The sequence below is a fragment of the Hydra vulgaris genome, chromosome 12 (assembly GCF_038396675.1).
Source record: "Hydra vulgaris chromosome 12, alternate assembly HydraT2T_AEP".
In the NCBI taxonomy this organism is placed as follows: domain Eukaryota; kingdom Metazoa; phylum Cnidaria; class Hydrozoa; order Anthoathecata; family Hydridae; genus Hydra; species Hydra vulgaris.
The window spans coordinates 1,335,754-1,361,278 of NC_088931.1; the positions used below are offsets into that span (position 1 = coordinate 1,335,754).

At 25.2% G+C, this 25,525-nt stretch overlaps 1 protein-coding gene across 1 annotated transcript; it reads left to right on the forward strand.

The window, feature by feature from the left end:
• The first annotated feature begins 2,322 nt into the window (after positions 1-2,322).
• Positions 2,323-24,695, forward strand: lrr-1 (leucine-rich repeat 1). Its single transcript, NM_001280927.1, is given in 7 exon segments — positions 2,323-2,430; positions 4,008-4,067; positions 4,241-4,504; positions 14,661-14,733; positions 14,838-14,942; positions 19,625-19,663; positions 24,523-24,695. Coding segments are annotated over 7 exon segments (822 nt in total).
• Positions 24,696-25,525: the final 830 nt, after the last annotated feature.

Below are 25,525 nucleotides of genomic sequence, written 5' to 3' on the forward strand. Positions count from 1 at the left end.
ATTATTATTTTTATTTCTTAAATAATACTTTTTACTATAATAATGCTTTTGTCAAAAAGTTTTTTGAAAAAAAAAAAAAGGAGAGTAATAATCAACTAGCAAAAAGCGCCTCCACGCTCTTCAGAACAAATCTACTTGAAGCACGATATTAAACAACACATACTTGTAACGACGAGAAACCTGATCTTATTAAAATATTCGTGAAAACATTAATTTGTTTTAACTTAAATCAAAATCAACTCTTTATAACAGTAAATTATTGCGGGATTTTCATTTTCTATTAATATAAATAATTTAAAATGTTTATAAATTTCAACATAGTTTTATCTAATTCATTCAAACCACTTATCTATTTATTTTCTACTTTTTGAGGCTTTCCGATGTTGCGCAACACTTTGTTAAAATAAAATCGTTCAAAAGTTTATTATATTTAGGCGCGCGAAGAAAAATCAATAGTTCCTTTTTGAAATAAAACTTTCATTCAACTTTATAAAAATATCGAAACAATACTAAATGTAAACCTTTATAAATATATTGAATATTTATATATTAATAATTCGAACCAATATTTATTAAATAACGAAATGTTTATAAATTTTTATAATTTAATCAAGGCGTTTACTAGGAAACTTACTTTTTTTTTAAATCGTTATTTTTAATAACAACAAAAAATGTTTTTGTTTTTTTATGTTCTGAGTTACAAATTGTTTTAGCGTGAATGAATCGATGAACATGTGTTAATAACAACTATTTGTTCTAACGCAAATTGTGAATAAACGCGAAGCAGAATAAAGCATTTTTAACGTGCTTTTTGTTATCCGAACGTCTAATATTGCGTCTACGTTTTAAATTAGTCCTCTTTGTGTTAAAAACAAACAATATAAAAGAAATGCACATTCTCGTTATTTCGAATATAAATACTTTAACAGGTGTCAAGGTTTCACTTTTTAATTCAAACTTAAAACACGTGTTTTAAGTTTGAATTAAAAATTTTTTTAAAGACGACTTTTCTCTTAATAACATGAAAAAGCCAGTGTAAATAGAGTTTTTTTATTTATACCATGAAAGATTTACAATAATTTTAAGTATAGTATAATATAGGAATCTTCATTATTCGGCAGTCTTTTCTGCGGTAATTTCTAAACACAAGTTATTATTTTTAATACAAAATATTTTATAAAATATTTAAAATGTAACTCTAAATTTAAAATATCAAGGAAATTACCATCTTTTGTTGGCAACGGATTTTTTTCAACTGTTTCTGTTTTTTTCAGTTTACTTTTATCAAATGTTTCTACTTCTGCTACACTTGGTTTGTCTTCCATTTTTGTTCTTGAAAGCTTTAAATTAAAAAACTAATTTTTTATATAATTTAATTTACATTTATATAAAAATATTTACACGCGTAAAACGTGTGAAAGAAGACAATATACAGACATTTTAGGTAAACAAAACACAAAATGACGCTAATAAAGTTATTGCGGTTAAATATTATTGCTTAGTAAATGCATGACAATTAGTTGTAAATTGTGGTCACAACAAATCATTATTTTTTAAATTAGTTTATTTTTAAATACTCAAAAACCTGGACGAAGTTAATATAACTTAACAAACCACAGAAAAAGTTTAATTTAACATAAGCAAAAACGTTACAAATAAAAAAATAGACTAACCTTACACTAGTTCGTGATCTTAAATAGCGTCGGTAGCTGATATCGATGAACTTTAAGTTGGGTGGCAAGCAGTTTTATAACTCACAAATGAATTAACATTGTTTTCACGCACGGTTTGAGATGTTTGAGAAGAATATAAGCTTTGATCATGTTTAATAAAACAAATTGACACACGTTCTATAAAATTTTTAGAATAAACAGTTTTTATACATTTGACTCTGTGTGACCATGGTTTTAATAAATAAAATAACTTCTTACAAAAGATACTTTTCTGACCACCCTTTTGATTATGAGACAATAAACAAACCAGAATTATTGTTTTGTTATAACTAAAAATGAAATTTGAGATCAGAAATGTCTTTTTCGAATTTTTTTGATCATAAAGTTTCAAATTTAGTCGTACATTTAAAATTTATTTTGTAAAACCCAGTACTGTAAAAAATTGATACCTATAATTCAAATGAAAAATCATATTGTGATATTAAAATTAAGCTATTTACAAAAAAACTTTGTTATCTCTTATTTTTATTAACTTATTAAATTAACAATATTGACGCAGTGTAAACATTCTTTCCTCCCCTTAACTAGGCCTAAACTGAAAGTAGTCTAATAACGGACGCATCAAAGCGCATAATAAAAACGTATCAAAATGGCGGAAGAAAACAAATGGACTAAGGAAAAAATAAAATCTAAAATAATTGATAACGAGCTAGATTTAAGTCTTTGCAGTATTACCAGAATTCCTGTTAATCATTTGGTAAAAGTTTAAGATGTTGAGTAAATAAATACACGAGCTTGCAAAAATTCGTTTAACAACAACAAGATATTTGTTTTCCTTTAATAATCATTACAATAACAGATTTGAACCAATAATAGTAATAATAATAAAAATAATAACAATAATAATAACAATAATAATAATAATAACAATAATGATGATGATGACAACAGTAATAACAATAATAATAACAACAATAATAATAACAATAATAATAATAACAATAATAATAATAGCAGGATAACAAGATTGGCAGTAAAATAAGTTAACATTAGTTAACAGTAACATAATAATAAATTAAAATAATAAAATGTATTATCATATTATGTTATAATAATGAATAAAATACTTATAAAGATAATAATAATGATTGGTAAAGATAATGTTGTTCATATAGAACTCTGATAAAAAAAGTAAAAGCAATTGTTAAATTTAATGGTAATAATATTAAACATAGAAATAAAGCATACATAATCATGCAAACATGAAAAATCAGATTTTTTAGGTATTAATAAAGTAAAAGTGAAAAAACAGCAACAAAAAAGCAACAATAATTGTTATTATTGCAGTAATATTACTACGACTACAACAATATTTGTAGTAGTAGTTGTTATTACTGCAATTTTAACAATTTTTGCAGTAATAGCAACACGTATAAAATTTAAAAAATTTATGTAAAATCTTCTTTACATATTTTAATTTTTGTAATTATACATTTTTCATAGAGTTTTTGCACTACAAAGTCAATACTCTGCATTTCTCTTGTAAGAAACAAATGAAGGAAATCTTCGAATTATTTAAACTACAAAATAAAGCAATTAAAGCTATCCTTAAATATGATTTTATTGCACATGGTATTGATAGCATAATAAACTGAATTGTTTACAATTAAACTAGGTGTTATGATAAAAGTTCTTACAATTATTTATAATAATGTTAACTTAAAAAAAATAGTTATGCTTTAATATACGTGGTGTTTTATACTTTTATAAATATATACTTTATTATATAATTGTCACCAGAATATCAAGTGACTATCACATTCGGCAACAAAATAACTCACAAGGTCTATATTCTGCAAATATATTAAGTAATATAAGAGTTAGCCATCTTAGATCAAGAAATTTAAATTAAAAATTAAATGATGAAAAATGTAAAATAAATTTAACAAGTTAAATACTGGACATTATTATAATCTACCTAGAAACAATTATAAGTTATAATTATCATATGATTTTAAATAACATGTTGTTGCAATCTTATCATTAAAAAAAAAAAAAGTAACAAAAGTTAAGTAATGTAGTATTTTACAAAACCAGAATAGTTCTATAGTTAGTGCATAAAAATAAATAGCCATTTTTAAATATTAGATTAAAACAAGATTATTTTAAAATACAATAATGCAGAGATTTTAATGGTTTATTATAGTTTTCTTTCATAAAAAGAGACTTGCTTTTGTATTCTTTCTTATCTAAAAAATCATATCAGATGATTAAAAAATTTAAATAATTTTTTAATCATTTTGCAAAAGTTTTATAATTTATAATTGATTTTAGATATCATTTACTAAAGTGACAGTGTTAGATTTATCTTGCAATAAAATTAACATCATTCCTGTAAGTTCAGTTATTGTTTGATATTTTACACAAATGATTATATGATGATGATTTGACTGTTTTGTGTTACAATTAGGCAAAGATTTTCTGTTTTCTCATATTACACAATAGCTTAATATTTGTCAGAGTATGCTATAAAAACAATAATATAAATAAACACTTTATTTTATCAGGATAATTTTACAAGTCTTACACATTTGGTTCAACTTGATCTTAGTAAAAATAGTTTATCAGAACTTCCAGAGGATTTTGGAAAACTTTTTAAACTAAAAAAACTTGATCTGCTTAATAACAACATATCAAATTTACCACTAAGTTTTGGAAAATTAAAAAATTTAGTGTGGCTCGATTTAAAAGGGAATCCTATCCAGGAAATTCTACCTGAAGTTGTTGGTGATTGTTTAAAACCAGTGGAATGTCAAACTTGTGCTAAAAGTGTAAGTTTGTTTTACATAAAAGTTTTATATACAATATTAAATATTACATATACATAAAATATACATACCATAAATAAATATATATATATATATATATATATATATATATATATATATATATATATATATATATATATATATATATATATATATATATATATATATATATATATATATATATATTAGTAGAAAATCACTTAACAAAAATTTTTTCCATTTTTCAAAATGGAAAAAATTTTTGTTAAGTGATTTTCTACTAATATATAATTGCTCTGTTCTTTTAAGAACATTGAGCACTCTATTGTGTAGAATACTTTTTAAAGTTGTTTAAATATATATATATATATATATATATATATATATATATATATATATATATATATATATATATATATATATATATATATATATATATATATATATATATATATATATATATATATATATATATATATATATATATATATATATATATATATATATACAGTGGTAGCACAAAGTCATGACCACACTCATATTTTGATCTCTCTAATAGTGTACTAAGGCAATAATAACTAATTTTTGTAGCGATTTTTATTCGAAACCCTTTCTAAATATCTAGTTATCGATGTGGCGCGTTATTAGCAACCAAATATCATTATTTTTGTTATTATAATTACTGTAATTTTTGTTAATTACTGTTCTGTGTTGATTTGATCAGAAATTGTTGATATCAGTTTGGTAAGTTTAAGATTTTTCTAGCATTGTTTTAGTAGATATTTACTTGAAATTAATGTATTATCACTTGAATACATATTGTACGAAACGTGGAGCTAATATTAAGAATAAATTATTTAGATTTAATTATAATTAGCAGTGCTAATTAGGATTAATTAATCTTAATTAGCTATAATTAACAATTTTTTGGAACTTTTTAAGTTTTATTGTATTTCTAAACATTTGTTGTTGTTAAATAATGGTTGAAATCATGTTTTCTTTCATTAAACAAACATTTTATTATTTTTGTATTATAATTTTGCAGAACATTGTGTATGCCATGTATCAGAAGCTATCAACGGATCAACATCTGAAGATCATTGTTATGATTAAACAAGACATTTCTTACAGAGATATTGCTGAGCAAATGAAAATTGGACTGTCAACTGTTACCAGAACAGCCAGAAAAGAGAAAGACACCGGTACAGTGGCAGACTTAAAGTGTGTTGGACGAACTCGTAAAACTACCGCAAAGCAGGATCAGCTTTTGGTTCGGGCAAGTTTGTCCAATTGTTTCGCTACGGCTTCAGATCTTGCAAGTTACATGGGGAAAAATCATGAAGTTCATCTGGCAGCAAGGACAATTAAAAAACGCTTGCAACAAGCTGGTTTGAATGGGAGAATTGCTGCAAGAAAAGCATTCGCTAAGATGCACAAAACCTGGACTGTCGCACAATGGAATAAAGTATTATGGAGTGATGAAAGTACCTTAACTGTTTTCTATGGAGCTAAAAGAGCTTATGTAAGGAGAAAAGTTGGTGAACAATTTAGTCCTCTGTGTGTAGGTCCCACAGTAAAGCATGGAGGAGGCTCTCTTATGGTATGGGGTTGCATGTCAGGATCAGGTGTTGGTCATTTATATCGTTGTACGGGTATGGTAAACCAGGATAAATATTTGGAAATATTAAAAACACAAATGGAACCATCAGCAAACAAACTATTTGGTAAAAACAAACCATTTTTCTTTCAACAGGACAAAGCTCCTTGCCACAAAGCTAGGAATGTAATGGCATATCTCAAACATGCTTGTACCAATGCTATTGAATGGCTTTAACAAAGTCCTGACCTGCACCCATTGAAAATTTGTGGGCGGAGCTCTACAGAAAGGTACAGAAAACCAAACCCAGCAATCTGGATGATTTTTGGCTGCATTTGCAAACTGCATGGCTAGCAACCCCTGTTGACACCATCCAAAAGCTAGTACAGTCTATGCCAAGACGTGTACAGGCCGTGCTCGATGCGCATGGAGGGCATACAAAATACTAGTCTTTTAGTCAGAATTTCTAATGTTTTATTAGTGGCGCTTATTACTGACAATGCAGAGTCATTTTTATTTCAATGTGGTGCTGTTTTATTTTATATTGTGCCAAAAATGAATAAAATTCTCTTGTTTTTCAACTGTGGTCATGACTTTGTGCCACCGCTGTATATATATATATATATATATATATATATATATATATATATATATATATATATATATATATATATATATATATATATATATAAACATATATATGTATTTATAAATATATATATATATATATATATATATATATATTATATGTATATATATGTGTGTACATATATATATATATATATATATATATATATATATGTATATATATATGTATATATATAGTATATATATATATAAACATATATATGTATATATAAATATATATATATATATGTATATATATATATATATGTATATATATGTGTGTACATATATATATATATATATATATATATATATATATATATATATATATATATATTAATATATATATATGTATATATATGTGTGTACATATATATATATATATATGTACACACACATATATATATATGTATATATATATATAGTTATATATTTATGTATGTATGTAAATATATATATATATATATATATATAGTTAGTTAGTTCGTAGGAAACGCTGTAACTGGCAGAGCCAGTAAGTGTGTTATCAGGCACACTTTGACAGCCGAATTGATCGATTGCTGCTCATCCAGCAATCAATTGCTGCTTTAAAGCTGTTGACTGAAGGCGATTAAACAACTTCTTCTGGCAGAGAGTTCCATACATTCGCTACTCGATTAAAAAAGAAGTTTTCTCTGTGCTTATGTTTTGTCATTTCCTTGAAATATTTAAAGCAGTGACCTCTCGTATGATTATTAACTATTGGAAAACGATTGCATTTTTCTAATATGTCAATATTATTCATAATTTTATACATTTGTATTAGATCTCCTCTTTGTCTCCTTTCCACTAGAGTAGTTAGGTTTAAGTCTTTTTGTATAGGAAAGATTTCTGATTGATGATACTAGTTTAGTAGCTTTGTGCTGGATTTTTTCGATATAGTCACAATCAGATTTATAATATGGAGACCATACCGGAACTGCAAACTCTAGTAATGGGCGAATAAAAGTAACATAAAGCAAACGAAGTAATTTATAATCGAAACAGGCAAATGACTTTTTGATACGACCAAGCATTTGATTTGCTTTGTTAGAAGCATTCATCACTTGATTTTTCCATTTTAAATTTGCATTAAAAAGCACTCCAAGATCTCTTTCTGTATCTGACTCTTTCAGTTGAATACTGTTTAAATTATATAAATATTTTTTGTTATTATAACCATAATGCATAACTACACATTTTGGTATGTTAAATAAAAGAAGCCAAGTTTGAGACCATTTGTAGGCAATATCTAGATCATTTTGAAGATTAGTAGCGCATTGTTCTGAAGATAACTGAGAAAGCACTTTTGTATCATCGGCATATAGTTTGGTTACATTATGCAATTTTTTTGGAAGATCATTAATGTATAAAGCAAATAAAAGTGCTGCAATTACAGACCCTTGCGGTACACCACTAAAAATATTAACCCAGTCAGAAATGATTTCACCTTGAACAACTCTTTGTCTTCTGTTTTCTAAAAAGGCTTTGATCCATTTAAGTATCAGACCATCAAAGCCGTATGCTTTTAGTTTGGCTAACAGTCTTTTGTGTGGAACGGTGTCAAAGGCTTTAGCAAAATCTAACAAAATTACATCAACTGGAATACCAACATCTAAGCTTGATGAAATGTAGTCTATGCTTTCTAAAAGGTTGGTGGTACATGATTTGTTTCTAACGAAACCATGTTGCGCTTTTGCTAGTAGATTATTTTTATACAGGTACTCTTCCATTTTAGCTCTAATTATACTTTCCATAATTTTACATGGAATAGAAGTCAATGAAACTGGACGATAGTTGCTGGGAAGAGTCTTATCACCTTTTTTGAATAGAGGTGTTACATTCGCTGATTTAAATTGAACTGGAAGCTGGCTATTAGTTAAAGATGCCCTAATAATTAATGTTAGAGGAATAGCAAATGCTTCTGCACAGTTTTTTATTTGCTTTTTTATTCGAGATACATCAAGCACTGGAATGAATTGATTACATGATACATTTGAAAAGTGAATTAGATTGTCATACATTTCCTGAACAGATAAAGTTTCAAACATCATTACCCAATCAATATTTGTAATAAAGTCAGAAATTTTATTGGTGTTAGCCTTTTTGTAATTAAATTTTAAGTAACTGTGCGATAAGTTATTAACCATACTTTTAATAATAAAATCAAAAAAGATGACCATATATATATATATATATATATATATATATATATATATATATATATATATATATATATATATATATATATATATATATATATATAGTATATATATATATATATATATTTATATATATTATATATATGTATATATAAATATATATATATATATGTATATATATAAATATATATATATGTATACATAAATATATATATATATATATATATGTATATATATATATATATGTGTACATATATATATATATATATATATATATGTATATGTGAATATATATATATATATATATGTATATGTGAATATATATATATATATATATATGTATATGTGAATATATATATATATATGTATATATACATATGCATATATATACATATATGTATATATATATATGTATGTACACATATGTATATATATTTATATGTATATACGCATATGTATATATATACATATATATATATATATATATAAATATATATATATATATATACATACATATACATATACATCATATATATATATATATATATATACATGGTATGTATTAAAATATAATATATATGACCCCTTCTAAATGTGGGATTTTGTCCTGGCATCATATATATATATATATATATATATTTATATATATATATATATATATATATATATATATATATATATATATATATATGTATACATCATATATATATATGTATACATCATATATATATATATATGTATACATATATATACATGGTATGTATTAAAATATAATATATATGACCCCTTCTAAATGTGGGATTTTGTCCTGGCATCATATATATATGTATACATCATATATATGTATACATACATGTGTGTACATATATATATATATGTATACATATATATATATATATATATATATATATATATATATATATATATATATATATATATATATATATATTTATATATATAGTGTGTATTAAAATATAATATATATGACCCCTTCTAAATGTGGAACATTGTCCCGGCAAAATTATAAGATTTAGCAGGAGTTGATAGTGGGGACTAGGACAAAATTTATTTATTAAATACTGGCATATAATGTGGATATATATGGGTATAAACATATATGTTTGCTATTTATTAATATGCTGGCTTACAATATCCTTATAAATTTATACAAACTTTAGCAGGGAAGAGTTGCCACTATTGGAACACTAGTTCAGTTAAAAAATATTTAAAGATTAAATATTTTTTAACTGAAGACAATTCTAATATAATAACATTTTTGATTTAATTAATACAAACAGACAGTTCTTCTATAGTTTTAACCTTTGTTTTCTATAAATGATATATATTAATATAATGGTGCACATGCATTTTTCATATGATAACTTTTATAATCTCTTAAAATGTAGAAAATAAAAAGTTTTTTATTTTTCAAAGTATAGCCATGCAAATGTTCTAATTAAGGCACTTTTCCAATTTCATCATTCTCCTATTTATATGTTGTAGTATTTGCCAAGAGAGAAGATTATGATCATTGGATGTTTGGTGTCACTCTAACAATACAAGGAAAGAAGTCATGAGATTAGTTAACGAATAGAGATATAAAGAATAGTGTATTTGATGAGGTTCGTAAGAAAAGATTAAGGTAGTTTGGGTATGTTGAACAATAAGGATGCAGATGATTAAAGTATCAACATCTAGAGAGGTAGCAGCTTCAGAAAGAAGAGATATGAGTATGAAAACTTGGAGCGAGTGTGTTTACATATGGTATGAACAAACTTCGGTTTGAGAAAGTAGAGAAAATGTGATAATAGTTGATCTCTATAAAATTTTATTGTTACTTTTATCAAATTCTTGTCATTATATTATTCAAGATAATTGAGGGTCAAATCATTATATTTCAACCAATTTGAAGAAAACTTTGTGGGTCACCATCTCTGATTTTCCTGATTTATACATATTGTTATGTGCATTATACAGATAGGTTAAATTTGAAATTTCAGACTTCCAAGTACAACGGTTCAGAAATTATAGCCTTAGAAACATGACATAGTGCCTCCCCCCCTCGATTTACAAATGGTCAAAACAGACTACTTTAAAGCTGTATAACTTTTTTCTCACTGTCAACAAGTATTTCATTTCTTCTAGAACTATTTTCTGGATAGTTCTCTCTTTAAAAAAGTGGTTTTTATTACCTTGTGTTAAATTAGAAAAAAATTATGACCTCCTCAACTCAAAAAATCCTAAAATTGCTAAAATATGCCTAAATGAAACTAACTATAGCATAATTATATTCATCCATAAGTCTTTACAGACAAGTTTTCTGATTAGCTACTACTGTCTGCAATAAATGGGCAAAATATAGGCAGCTTGTTACAGTTTAGAACTTAAATATATCTAAAAGCAAAATGTCCACTCGCCTAAAAAGTCTAGTTTTCAGCCATTTTGAGATGCTTGTAAATTTTTCTAACACTTTATTTTGATCTAAGATTAACAGCATATAAGACCATTAGACCCAACTATCTGAAAATGGAAATATTATAAGCTTGTCAAACCCACACCAAAAATGCCAGCATTTTTAAATAACCCTATTTTTCAATTATTAACAGTTGAATGTGTTACTAGAAACCAGTGCCCCTCTAATTTGCCAACTGGCCTATGTGAAGGGTGCAACTAGTTATATGTCATTTCTTAATAAAAAGAAAGATATGGTTGGTTGTCCTCTGACTGATCTGGTCTTTATAGTAGATAGGGACACAAATAAAGGGGGCAGTAACTTTTTAGAGACCTCATTATGTTTCAAATGAAGGTCTTTAAGTTAATTTAGATATTTAGATACCTAATATCTAAATTAATTTCAAAATGAAACCATTATTTCTTTAAATATAATTTTATTATAGGTAATTAGTGGTCTGTATGTGGTTTTGACCCCCTCCCCACTCACTAAGGTGAGGATGAGGAGGGGGGGAAGGGATTTGGGGTGACACCAATCAAAGAGGGAAGGGGGCAACTAACTTACAAAGATACAAGCATTCATTTTCTAACATGAAACATACATAATTCATTTTCTAATGAATATACAGTTAAGGCGATTTGATCTTTATTACAATTTTTTCATGCTTTTGGTTGAAATGTAATTATTTGACCCTTGTGTAGTTTATTAGTCAAGTCATAAGCTATTTTTGTATATAATTATGCCCTCAAGAATTTTTGTTTCTGTATAAAAGTTGTAAGTAAAATTTAATAAGCAGAGTTAAAAATAAAAGTAAACAAAGTTGTTGTATTTACATAGGTGCAGGCTTGGACAGGAATGGCATGCAATGGAGTGCTATTGCTGACCATGCAAATGATTTTTTTTTTAACAACTTGACCACAACTGTTTAGATGTTTAGAAATGCGCTGAAAAAAGAAATGCTAAGTTAAACTTAAACTAAGAAGAAAATAAAAAAAAAAAACTAAAGAAAAAAGAAAACGATTCCTTACGAAAAAGTAAATATATGATACTGAAATAAAACTCAAAAAACTGAAACTTGAGGTGAAAATTTCTTTTTATTATGTCTTTAATTGCGTATGAAATAAATTACTTTAAAACTTTTCTTTTGAAGTGTTTTGTTAAAGTTACTCAAAACGCTTTTACAAATTACTTCATATGATTGTTTAATGAATGAACAAAATTTATTTAAATTGTTAAAAAGTGTTATATATTATTTTTAAGTTGTATAAAATTTGTTTTTTCTGAAGAGTTAAAAAAAAAAATTGTTTAAAAAAACAATGTATTCTAAAAAGTTTTAATCATTTCATGGTCTGGTTAGTAAGTCAGTATAAAAAAAAAAGTTTTTAAACAATTCTTTGTAAAAATAGAAACAAAAAAAATAAAGCAGTTAAATCATTTCATGGCAACAGGAAGATTTAGTTTAACTTATTCATATTTTAAGGTAACTTAAAAAAATAATCTTTTAAAAGATATTTAGAAAGTGAAAAAATAGTTTCAAAGCGTTTAAATTTATCATAAAAAACGTGCTTGCATAAAAAAAATTTTTTGTTACATTTGTTACAATGTTACATTTTTTGTTAATTTACACAAAATGCATTTATTTTAAGCAATTATTATAATTAATTTTTATTGTATTCAATGCCTTTGCATAAAATAAAAGTTTTAGAAAAGATCTTTGATTGAAAGTTATTCATAATGTAACAATTTTATTATTGTATTTAAATTGTTAAAACATAAAAACTGTCGTGGTCATGTTGTATAGAAAAAAAAATTGTGTGATGAGACACATCCTGTAGATGCTATATTTTATATTAGAGAAACAGCATAAAAGGGAAGGCTAAATCAATGATGATGATGATAATGATGATGATGATGATGATGATGATGATGATGATGATGATGATGATGATGATGATGATGATGATGATGATGATGATGATGATGATGATGATGATGATGATGATGATGACGATGATGATGATGATGATGATGATGATGATGATGATGATGATGATGATGATGATGATGATGATGATGATGGTGGTGGTGGTGATGCAGCCCCAGTCCCAAGCCCGGCCACGGCTATATTTTATCAAACCTGGTCCTGATCAAATTTCAACTCGCTTACTATCTGTATGTGTATTTGTCCTTTCCGCATATATATTTTATACACTTGTCTGTAAAACATAAAGTTTTACACACTTGTTTATAAAATATATAATAATACTATGAAACATTTAACATATATTTATTATTTAAATTTTGAACAAATTTGAAAATAAAAAAAAAACAGTATACTGTTTTTTTTTTCATTTTTAAATTTGTTCAAAATTAAAATAATATATATATGTTAAATGTTTCATAGTATTATTATGTATTTTATAAATAAGTGTGTAAAACTTTATGTTTTACCTAAAATATATACATACATTTTATACATTACCAGAATATCAGCATATATAAAATTTCCTCACCTCTACTGCAAATATGGAAGATATTTGCAGTAGAGGTAAGGAAATTTTATATATGCTGTCCTCCAAACTAATTTTTTTCACTGATATGGTAAAAAAAATAATACTTTTAAGACTTCAATACACAAAGGAAGCTTTGAAGCTTGAAATTTTTCAGCTTTACTACCAATCAGACAGGTTGAATGGGAGGCTCAGGTGGTTTTTATGTCCATAACAGCTTCCATCCGCATAAAATATTAGATTATTTAAAACTTCACAGTTCACTTAGTTTGAGATCAGCATAACATCAAAAGCTATACAAACATTCTAAGAAAAAAATAATATGAAACAAATCATACACATATATATATATATATATATATATATATATATATATATATATATATATATATATATATATATATATATATATATATATATATATATATAAAAGTAACCTCTCGTCCTTGGGGAGGTGAATAATTAAAAAAAAAAAATTAAAAAATATGTATATATTTATATAATTCTAATTTAAAATGGAAATTATGTCAATAAAATGCTTTTCTTTTTAAAACAAAACTTTTCATCTTTCAAATATTATTAAAAATAAAATAAATTTACTTTCATTGATATTTAACTTTTTTTCTCCACATAAATGCAGAATTGATGATAATCATAAATAATTTTTAATAGTTTAGACAAACAAAAAATTCAAATGACAATGGGTGGCAATTTGCAGTTAGTGATCATAAAAACTATACAGCACTATATTAAGAAATTTAACAAATGTTGCTTGTGTCAAATTTAAAACACAAGCAGTTGTTTTTTTTATCAGGTTGTAGAATACTACGAAAACCTACAGTTTAACAAAGAGCAAAATGATCTAAAAAAGAAGAGAAAGGAGGAAGGTATCCCTTATTAATTTTAATGCTGGTTAGCCTAATATTTGTTAAATTCAGGTTTCCAATGTTTAGTCTTTTAAATAAACAAAGGTTTTAGAATTATTTATTAGAGCGTTTAGCAAAGCAACTTAAAGAAGAAGCTAGCTTGCGTCAAAGGAAACGAGAGGAGAGAAAAAATAAGCAGGAAAAAGCTTTAAAAGAAGAAGATTTGACAGGTAAGAAGAATGCCAAAGCAAGACAAATTAGTTTTTAATGTTTGAATTTGTATAATAAATCAACAACAACAAGAAATATTGCTGAAAAACTAAAAGTTATTAGGATTTCAAAAATTCTTCAGTTTCGTTAATTAAAATAAAATAAAAATGACAGTGTTCATTTAATGTTCCCAGAATTCAGAATATTCTTTACTTTTATTTTATAAACATATAATATAAGTTAAATAATAAGTAAAAAACTAAACTTGCTCTGTAATATGAACTATAACTAAATTTTATCTAATTTATTGGTTAGTTTTTTAACATTTTTGAATCATCAAAGAATCTTGGTGATATCTGTACTTGATAGCTGGTAGTTGCCATCCACATTATTTCCTAAAATTTCCTAATTAGGCATAGGACATCACTTCTTGAATTGTCTTGTTTTTTTAAGTTTCCATTGCTTTATTAATAACTTTAATTCAGTCAACCAGTTTGACTGGTTACTTGCCTTTAACTTTTGGTATTTTAAAATTATCTCTACTAATCGATTCTTCCTACTCTGCTAATCCATTTTGTAAATGGTTTAACTAAATTACTTTTTGTCAGATTAAATGCTCGGTTTGTAAAGATTTTGTTGCATAGCTATAATAAAGTCTGAAGATGCTAGCAGAAAAGTATGCATAAAAATTAGAAAAGTTATAAAATGTTAAAAGATTAGAAAAAACTAAGAAGAAGAAACACTAAGCTAGAAACTAGAAAAAAACTAGAAACTAGAAAAAAGAAAATAGAAAAAAACTAAAAAAAAAAAAAATCTAAAGAAAAAGAAAACAATTCATTATAAAAAAGATGTTTCATAAACACTAAAATAAAACTCAAACTCGAAGCGAATATTACTTTTTGTTGTTTTTAATTGCTTTTGGAATTAGTTACTTTAAAACTTATCTTTTGACACGTTTTATTAAACGTATGCAAAATACTTTTACAAATTACTACTAATAATTGTTTAATAAATTAGCAAATTTTATTTAAATTATTAAAAAATATATAGAATACTTTTTAATTGTATAATCTTTTTTTTTTTCACTAAAAGCTGTAAACTTATTAATAACTTAAAGCAGCTTAAAGAAACTTTCAAGAGATTTTTAAAAAGACATGGAAAAATAATTTCAAACGTTTAAATTTATTATAAAAAATAAAAACCTACATAAAAAAAGTTTTAATAACATTTTTTGTTAATTTACACTTATTTTAACTAATCATAATAATAATTTTGTTCTTTTATTCCTTCGCATAAAATAAAAAACTTTAGAAAAAGATCAACAAAAGTAATTTATAAAGTAACAATTTTTTTGTTGCATTTAAATTGTTAAACATCAAAACAACCGTGGTCAAATTGTAGAGAGAAATATACTACAGGCATGGTTAATTAAATTGTGTGATTGCATGCCATTCATGCCCAAGTCTGATATACATATATTCAGTGTCTCAAAAAATTATCCGACCAAAGAATTTTTCAAATATTTTTCCTAAAAAAGTGCTATATTTTCGTAACTTTAGACTTTTTTAGTTAACTCAAGATAAATAATAATAAAAGAACATGTTTTTAAATAGATTTTATTTATTTTGGTGTAAAATATGAATCACAAAGTTTTGAATGTTGAAATAAAGGAACTTAAGTCGTTTTTTTGTCAAAAAAATATTCAACCAAACACATTTTTTGTTTCATAATAAATTATTAAATAACAAAACAATTTTTTAATACTTTGTAGAGCTTTTGCTTCTCATTTTCCTTATTTTGCTTGGGTTACATCTTCTAGACATCTAGGTGTTGATTAGACTAAAGATTTTGTTTCTTCTGGTTGAATCTTTCCCCAGGCTTCTTCAATTGCCATCTAAGGATCTCTTTTTTGGAAAATGATTGATCTCCGATATTTTGGTCCAAAGCTTCCCACAAATATTCAATGGGATTATGGTCCGGTAATTGCACAGGCCATTCCAAGACCTTGACATTATTTTCAGATTCCATTCAGCAGATCATTATCACGTTGAAATATGAAATCAGATTCTAGCTGAAGTTTTGAGTAGATGATATCAAACTTTGCTTTAATATGTTTGTGTATTGCACCTTATCCATTGTAGTATCAATAAATTGGAGTTTTCTGACTCCTTTTCAAGTCATTGAACCCCATACCATCACCTTACCGACACCATGCTTGATAGTTCCTCTCACGCAGCTTAATTTGTAGGCTTCTCCTAGCTTTTCTCCAACCTTTTTTGGTTTAGTCTATGATTTCAATTTGAATTTCGATTCATCACTCCACAAGATCTTTCTCCAGAAGCTTAACAGCATTTTTTAGAACTTTTCAGCAAACTCCAATCTTCTTTTCATGCGTTTCTTACTCAAATATGGTTTATAACACACAAGTTGTCCTTGAAATCCGTGGTCTCAGATACGATTTCTGATCGTCTGATGGGATAATTTGATTCCATAATCCTCTTCAGCTTTCTCAGTCAATTTTCTAGCAGAAATGAGGTGATTTTCATTGACTTCTATAATTAAGTTTCTTAATCAAAACTCTTGGAAGTCTTCTTTTTGCAACCCTGCCTGTCTATTGTTGCTCTTGTTCAGATCAAGTTATACTTTCTTATTATGGTGGATACTGTATTATGTGAAATTCCAGTCTTTTACCACACCTGGCAATAACTATTACCCTTATTGACTAGAAAGACAGTTAAATTTCTCTGAGCAATAGTCCAGTGATGTTTACCTTCAGCAATATTATTAAAAAAAACATAATTCGATTTTTTTTATGCAATTTCATTATTTGTATAAAAATTTGTTAAAAAATTTCACATAAAATTAATTAAACTTAACTAGATATTGTTTGGTCAGATAATTTTTTTACAAGCCTATTCAATACTAAATTTCTTTTAGGACAAATAATAAACCAACTGAAGCATGTGTGTGCATGTGTGACATGACCTAAAACTGTTCAAGGTCAGCATCAGTTCGATACAAAATTTAGAAACAGGGTTTGATAAATCGAAGAATGTAGGAAAGTCCAGCATAAAATTGACAGAAAAACAAAACATCCAATGTTTTAAAAACTTGGAAAAATGAATGCATCATTTTACCATTGTATTCGGAATTCAAATAAAACAATAAATCGGCCAATTTTATTACAATTCTTTTATTTAGAATCTAATAATGAAACGTTCGTGTTTTCATTTTCATTTTAATTATTTTTTTACTATTTAATTAAAAGGTTCATAATTAAACTTTAATTAAAACATTTGTTTTGTTTTTTTTATTTTTTTTTATTAGAGACTTGAATAAAAAATAACATGTTCTATATTCTTTTTAAAATAAAAATAACATGTTCTATATTCTGTTTTTATTATCTTATTATATTATATATTGAGCAACTTAATGTTAATACTCATTCGTGAGTGATTGACACGGTACTCATGGCAGCCATTACACCTGAGTTAATGAGAATAAGTTGCCACACTTTTTTTAATAAGACGATTTGCATGAAAGTGTATGCAAATAATTAACTTATATAAACTTTAAATTATGTTAAAACATGTATCAAGTTTACAGTTTACTTGAAAACCGCATTGCCACAACATCTCCTTAATTTTGATTTATAGAATGTATTTGGCATTTTTTGTTTATTAAATAGTGTTAAAACGTTTATTTTAAATATTACGCCTTTGTGGCCAAAGTTGGTAGTTTTAATAGTGAAAAAATTCTAAAAACATCAAAACACGGGTCATTTGTTTCACACATGTCCTGATAGAGACTCATGTTATTAATGTGTTCAGGTAATTAGTCCTTATAAGCTGCAGATGGTCTGAAAAAAATTATGGTCTGAAACTTAATAAAGAAAAAAATTAATAAGCCCGTCCTGCTACTCCAGAAGGTGCTGCTGTGGAGGCAAAAAAAAAAAAAACTTGCAAACTTTAAAATCTTATTTTAACAATTAAAATTCTTTTTTGCCATATTTATTTTTTTGCTATTAGTATATATGGCCAGATTTAAATAATTGAAAATGTATTGTGTTAAGGGATGGATTTGAACCCTTGCCACTAAACCACTGAATTATCAAAATTATGCATATAAGAGAAAAACAAACCATTTTATAAATCTCTTATAAGCTCCGTGTATGTGGAAAAAGTGTGTATGTTAATTTTTTTTCTTTTAAAGTAATTTTTTTTTAATGTTCTTCTAACATTGAGTAAAAAAAGGCTGGTGTGGAATAAATTACATAGACCCGTATTTTTACAGGTCTGGTCAGCTAGTTTAGAGTTTAAATAAAATGTTTGTTTTGCTGTTTTTATTTTAATTATTTTATTTGAATTTAAATAAAACATTCCTTTTGCTGTTTTTTATTTATTTGAAAAAGCAAATAAAATCAAGTTTTAAAGTTCTGAGGTTGGCAAAAAACTGCCAATCTCAGACGCAGTCAATTCGTCAGTTAGGTCAGCATTGCCAAATGCTGACCCTAATTCCTAAGGCTAAAAATATGACAAATTAACTTATATATATATATATATATATATATATATATATATATATATATATATATATATATATATATATATATATATATATATATATGTTAATATGTCTATTATATATGACAGTATGACATATTAACTTATACATATATGTTAACTTTTTTTTTTAATTTTAGTTATAAAACAAGTGGATAAAAAGATTGAAGATCCAAAAGGTAAACTTTGTATTTTGTTATGGAGCAATTGGCTAAAGATTTTGAAAATAACTATATTGTTAGTCAATTATGGGTTTGATGTGTCTAAAATCTTTATAGATGTCAACACCATAGTTTAGTACTTACACCATAGTTAAGTACTTTACACCATAGTTTAGTACTTACACCATAGTTTAGTACTTACACCTTAGTTTAGTACTTACACCATAATTTAGTATTTTACACCATAGTTTAGTACTTACACTATAGTTTAGTACTTACACCATAGTTTAGAACTTTACACCATAGTTTAGTTAAAAACAGAACTCCTTTTCTTTCATTAACATGATGAAGAAAAACTTCTTTATCCTTTTTTTTTATTATTTAACTATAAAACCTAAAATAACTTTCGTATGAAATATTTTAGGAGTATAAATTTTAATCAGAAAAGTAGAATGAATATCAAAGCTTCAAAATACTTTGTAAGCAAGAAGTGTTTGACTTTGGGGAGGTGAATAATATTATTTTAAAAAAAGGAGGAAGGGGGAATGGGGTTAAAAGATACAGAAATGAAATAATATAAGTCTTATTTAAATTATAAATAAATTTTTATATTTCCATATAAATATAATCCAGTCCATGGTTAAGAGCTTTGATGTACCAAAAGTTGCAAGGTTTTGATAAATTAGAGTAGCAGTTTTACTGTCCCGATCATTTTAATGGTATGGGTGTTAGTAACATAAAGACTAAATCTATCAACACACTTTTATAAAGTTTCTAAAGAACTGCATGGTTCTATCTGCTGAGCTGATGATTGGTCTAAAAAAATATTGGCAGCTCTAATAGTGTACCTATCACACAACTTCTACATTCAAAGCATGCACAGTGGGCCAGGTGGTGGATAAAACCTAAAAAATAAATATTTATTATATTCAAAACCATATAAAACATATTTGTAATACTCTCATTTAAAATTTTGAAAAATTGTTTTGAGTATAATTGTATCTTTTAAAACCACAAAAATCAGTTGCAGTTTCATTTATAATGAAATTTTTTTTTTCAAAAAAAAGTGTGAAAATTTTATTTTTTATGCATAGCTATAGTAAACAGTAACTTTTAAAATTTTATGAGCTTATGGGATTAGTATATATATTTAAACTATTTAACAGTAAAGCTTTACGAAAAAAATATAAAGTAAAGATCAGTCTTTATAATACATATATAATCTAGCTTTAAAATAACGAGGTGAATTTTTAACATTTAATACTATTATTTTGTCACATAATTTAGGGAACCTACAAGAACCTATATTAAATACTTGAACTAGTAAATGTATTATGTATACAACTTATATATGTATACAAATTTGAACTATACATATACGTATACATTGCCCCTAACTTCCCTTTTTGGGTTTCTTTAACATTTTAAAATAATGACTTTGTAACTTGTGTTATTTGCTTAAAATCAACTTTTGTTTCTCATAAACAAAAATACATGTTATTTTGTTTGTTATTCAATTCAATTCAAATTGCACTGTTTACCTAAGAGTTTTTATTTTTTTATTTTATTTTATTAGTAATAATATAAAAATTGGTGACATCTACGGACTTATACGACAAAATAAACTAGTTCCTAATGATCTACCATTCTTTTTGTCAAAATTAACTGTTCTAGTTTCTGCAGATATTAAACTAGAGGATTCTTAGTGAAAAACTTTATAAAATTATAATGTAAAAAGTTGATTGCTGCAAAACAATGATAATACTCATTTTGAAAGAAGTAATGAAAATTGGCTTGCTCAAGATTTTCAACACATCTACGGTACATTAAATGCTACACCATTAATTAATGAAGCTGGGAAACCATGGAAACCATGTTGCTCTTTTGAAAAAGCTTGAAGTAGAACAAAAAGCTTAATGATTTTTTTAATATTTTATTTAGCCATAAATTACTTCATGCAACAAAGTTGAAACTAAGAAGTGAGTTTAAGTACAAAACTGGCACAGAAATTTCTGAAATTTGAAATAAAAACCCCATTAAACCTGCTTAGATATATTTACCTGATGAAGCTTTACCTGATGAAGCTTTAGCATTAATTATTAATGGTGATATATCAAAATCAACACACCAACTTTTAAGAAATGGTGCTGAAAAAAACGGCTGTCACACATATCCTTTATATAATGGTATAAGATCTTAAAAAGCTAAATGCTATCTTAAAAGCTAAATAAGAACATTCAAATAGATGGCTATTCAATACAAATACCGCTAAAAGATCTTCTAAAACACTCTCTTAAAAAGCTATGTGGTGTACAAACTACTGTGCTGATCAAAATGCTAAGGAATTAACTATATTGACAAGACATTGATCACAATGCTAAGGAATTAACTATATATTCAAAGCTGGTTTTGATGGTGCTACAGGATATAGTGTTTACAAACAGGTAGGTTGTAAAATGAAAATAGTGACGAATGAAGAGTGTCCGTTAATTATTTGCATAGTACCTTTAGAACTCAGTAGGCTTTATATTAAAAAAAACGTTGTAATATTATTCATTCAGAATGTGTGGCCAATAGATTAAAGTATAAAAAAAATTCATTATTATATATAGAGATGATAAATAATCTACAGACTTATTCAAAACGCCGTGGACATATAAAAATATCAATATTAGACTTTCAAATTTATATATTTATTTATGTTTCTATATATTTATCTATATATTCAAATCTGTTATATAATAATATCGATAATAGAGTTTCAAATCTAGTGATAATTTTTCATTTTTTCTGAAGTGCGCGTTTTTATTTTTAAAGTTTGTTGCATCAATTTTTTTTAAGTTAATTTCACCAGATGAGTTTGTTATTCAGTTCCGCGATTTTAAGAAGTTATAGGATTTATAAGTTATAAATATGCTTTTTTAAAATTTTATAAAGTTTGTTAAATAATTTTTAGTATTAGCAACTACTTAACTAAAATTTATAATAAAAGTAAATATATCTTAATAAAAAGTGATTCTTAGGACCTATAAAAGGGTTTTAGTAAAAAAAAAAGATCAAAATAATTTTGTCCACTATATGTCTACTATCCTGCCCACTGTGCATGAAAGGAAAAAAATATCTAAGTGACGAAAAATTATGTTCATGTCTTAAATATTCCAAAGAAAATAAGTTTAGTTTAGAGTTAATTAAACTTATAAAAACAAAATCTTTATCAAAATATTAACAAAAAAAACCCTCATTTTTAACTTCATATTGTTTTTTCCAAAAGAAATTTCCGAATTGTTAACTTTTTATTAAAAAAAAAAAAGTTTTTCTCTGAAGTTAATATTAATAGTTATTGTTATAAAAATTAAATTTATTGCAGCTTTGGCTGAAATGTATATATATATATATATATATATATATATATATATATATATATATATATATATATATATATATATATATATATATATATATATATATATATATATATATTTATATATATATATATATATATATATATATATATATATATATATATATATATATATATATATATATATGTATATATATAAAATATATAAATATATATATATATATATAAAATTTTGAAATACGTATGAAAATTTTGTTTCTCGTTTTTTACTTTTCATGTTACAAGTCATGATTATCATGTGAAATGTAAATTTCACATATATGTCTTCTTTGGGGAAAAACTTTTCAAAGATTCTCGTATTTAAATTAAGAAAATATTTAAATTGTTTAAAATATGAGAACTTACAATCAAATTATATTTTCTTTTAATTATATAGACTACTTAGTTAATAATATAATACTAAAATATTATCCTTGGTGCATAATTATATATAATACTAAAATATTATTTTTGGTACATGATGGATATTAATTTACTACTAAATGGTGTGTGACAGATTTAAAAGATTTTTCCATTTTTGTTTATTATTGCTCTCATCCATGGCTGTCTTTACATAAAGTTTTAAATTTTTATATTTTTCAAAATGATGCCTAATTTTAGGCGTTAGCTCAAAAAGCGCCGGAAATACTAACTAAATTTTTTTGAAAATATATTTGACCAATTATTATTCAAATTATCCTATAAAACAGGGAATTGTGCACCTTAAAAGTTTCCATTACAGTCCGAAAAACATTTAACCTTCCAAACTTATTAAAAAAATTAAACTTTCTAGAAGTAAATATTACTTATGTTAATTTTATTACTTGTGTTATATTTATTAACTGTGTTATTTTTATTACTTCTTAAGTTATGCTATGTTAAGTTATTTGATAAGTTTTTTTATTTACGATAGAGAAAAGAAGAGAAATAAAACAACTTTATTTTAATAAAAAAAAATTTTAGTTTTATAATTAAAAAAAAAGAGGTTCAAAATATTACTAAAAAAAAAAGAAAAAGCTGAAAAATTACTCATTAAAAAAATTGCAGTTTATTTCATTTCAAATCTCTTTATAAACTAAACTTTTATTCTTGACAAAAAAAAATCTTTATTTTATAAAATTGGAAACAATAGGGAGGCTTAACAGATAGGTATAGAGTAAACAGTATGGAGAAAGCAAATAGATAAGAAAATAAAAAGCATGTACATAGCTAATTATAGAATTAAAGCAACCCTAAATTTTTTTGATTAGAGTTTTCGTTTCATATGTTTTAAAAATCGGATTGCTAACATAACAATGGTTAACTGGATTACACTAAGGTTATTTAGTCTCCAGTTGTTATTGCGTCCTTTAGTTTTAGTCATAAAATAAACGTGGTTTTTTTATTTATATTTTTTGCTCTAAACTCTTGAGGCTCTTGGCATCAGTTTTTTATTTAAATTTATTTTACTTTAAAAAAAAATATTTTTATTTTTCAGAACATAAGGAAAATATTTCATCAGCTCGGTCTCTATGGTTGATTAGCTTTATCACGTTCGCAGTTATCGCTTCACTATTTTTATTTAAAACAGACTTCTATAAAGTTCATGTCGTTCAGTACGTAAATCGCTGGTCGAAAGTATTGGTAGATTCTTCAAAGAACATTATTTAAATAATTTTAAATAGAATTTTCAGATATTTAAAATATTTGAGTTCTTTAGAAAATGAATTTTAAATTGAAGTTATTAAAGATATTTGTAGAAAATTTATGAATCTTGTCAATAAGATTATTTATTAAACGTCGTTTTTTTAATTAAAATTATAGTTTTAAAAGTGTTAAAATTATACCGTCTTCTTCGCGTTCGATATTTTGGCGGTTTTTAATAGCAAACATAAGTAAACTTACTAAAAGTTACTTACTAACTTTCTTACTAAACTGCTTACTACTTACTACGAATTACTATTAACTAAACTACGAGTTAATCTGAAAATAAATAGACCTATTTTTATTAACTCCTGGGAATTTAGTGATTTATATATTTTATTGACTTTTAAAACAGTGATTTTAATCCTATTACTTTTCCGTATAAAGTAAAATTTTATTTTATTATTATTGCTATAATAAATATAATATTCTTTATTCGTTTGTCTATATATACAGTGAAGCCGCCCCTACAGATGGTTTATTTTAGTATTTTAGTAATAGTTCTTAATCTATAAGGGAAAAAAAACGGAATTTAACTCCCTCATCTATTTTTTATTACTTCCTAATTTTGAAAAATAGAATTAGATGTGGCACAGAGGTTAGAGGTCTGCCTTTGAACCAAAAGGTTCAGCTCTGAACAGATAAGCGACAGGAAGGAGGCGTCAGAACTAAGGACACTAGGGGGCGAATAGACAGGGGTATTGTGTTCCCCCTCATCCCCCGTGTCGTCGAAAGGAACTTTTCTTTTTTTTTTTTTGATAGATATAGGGGACTTTTTTTTAGATATTTACAATTGT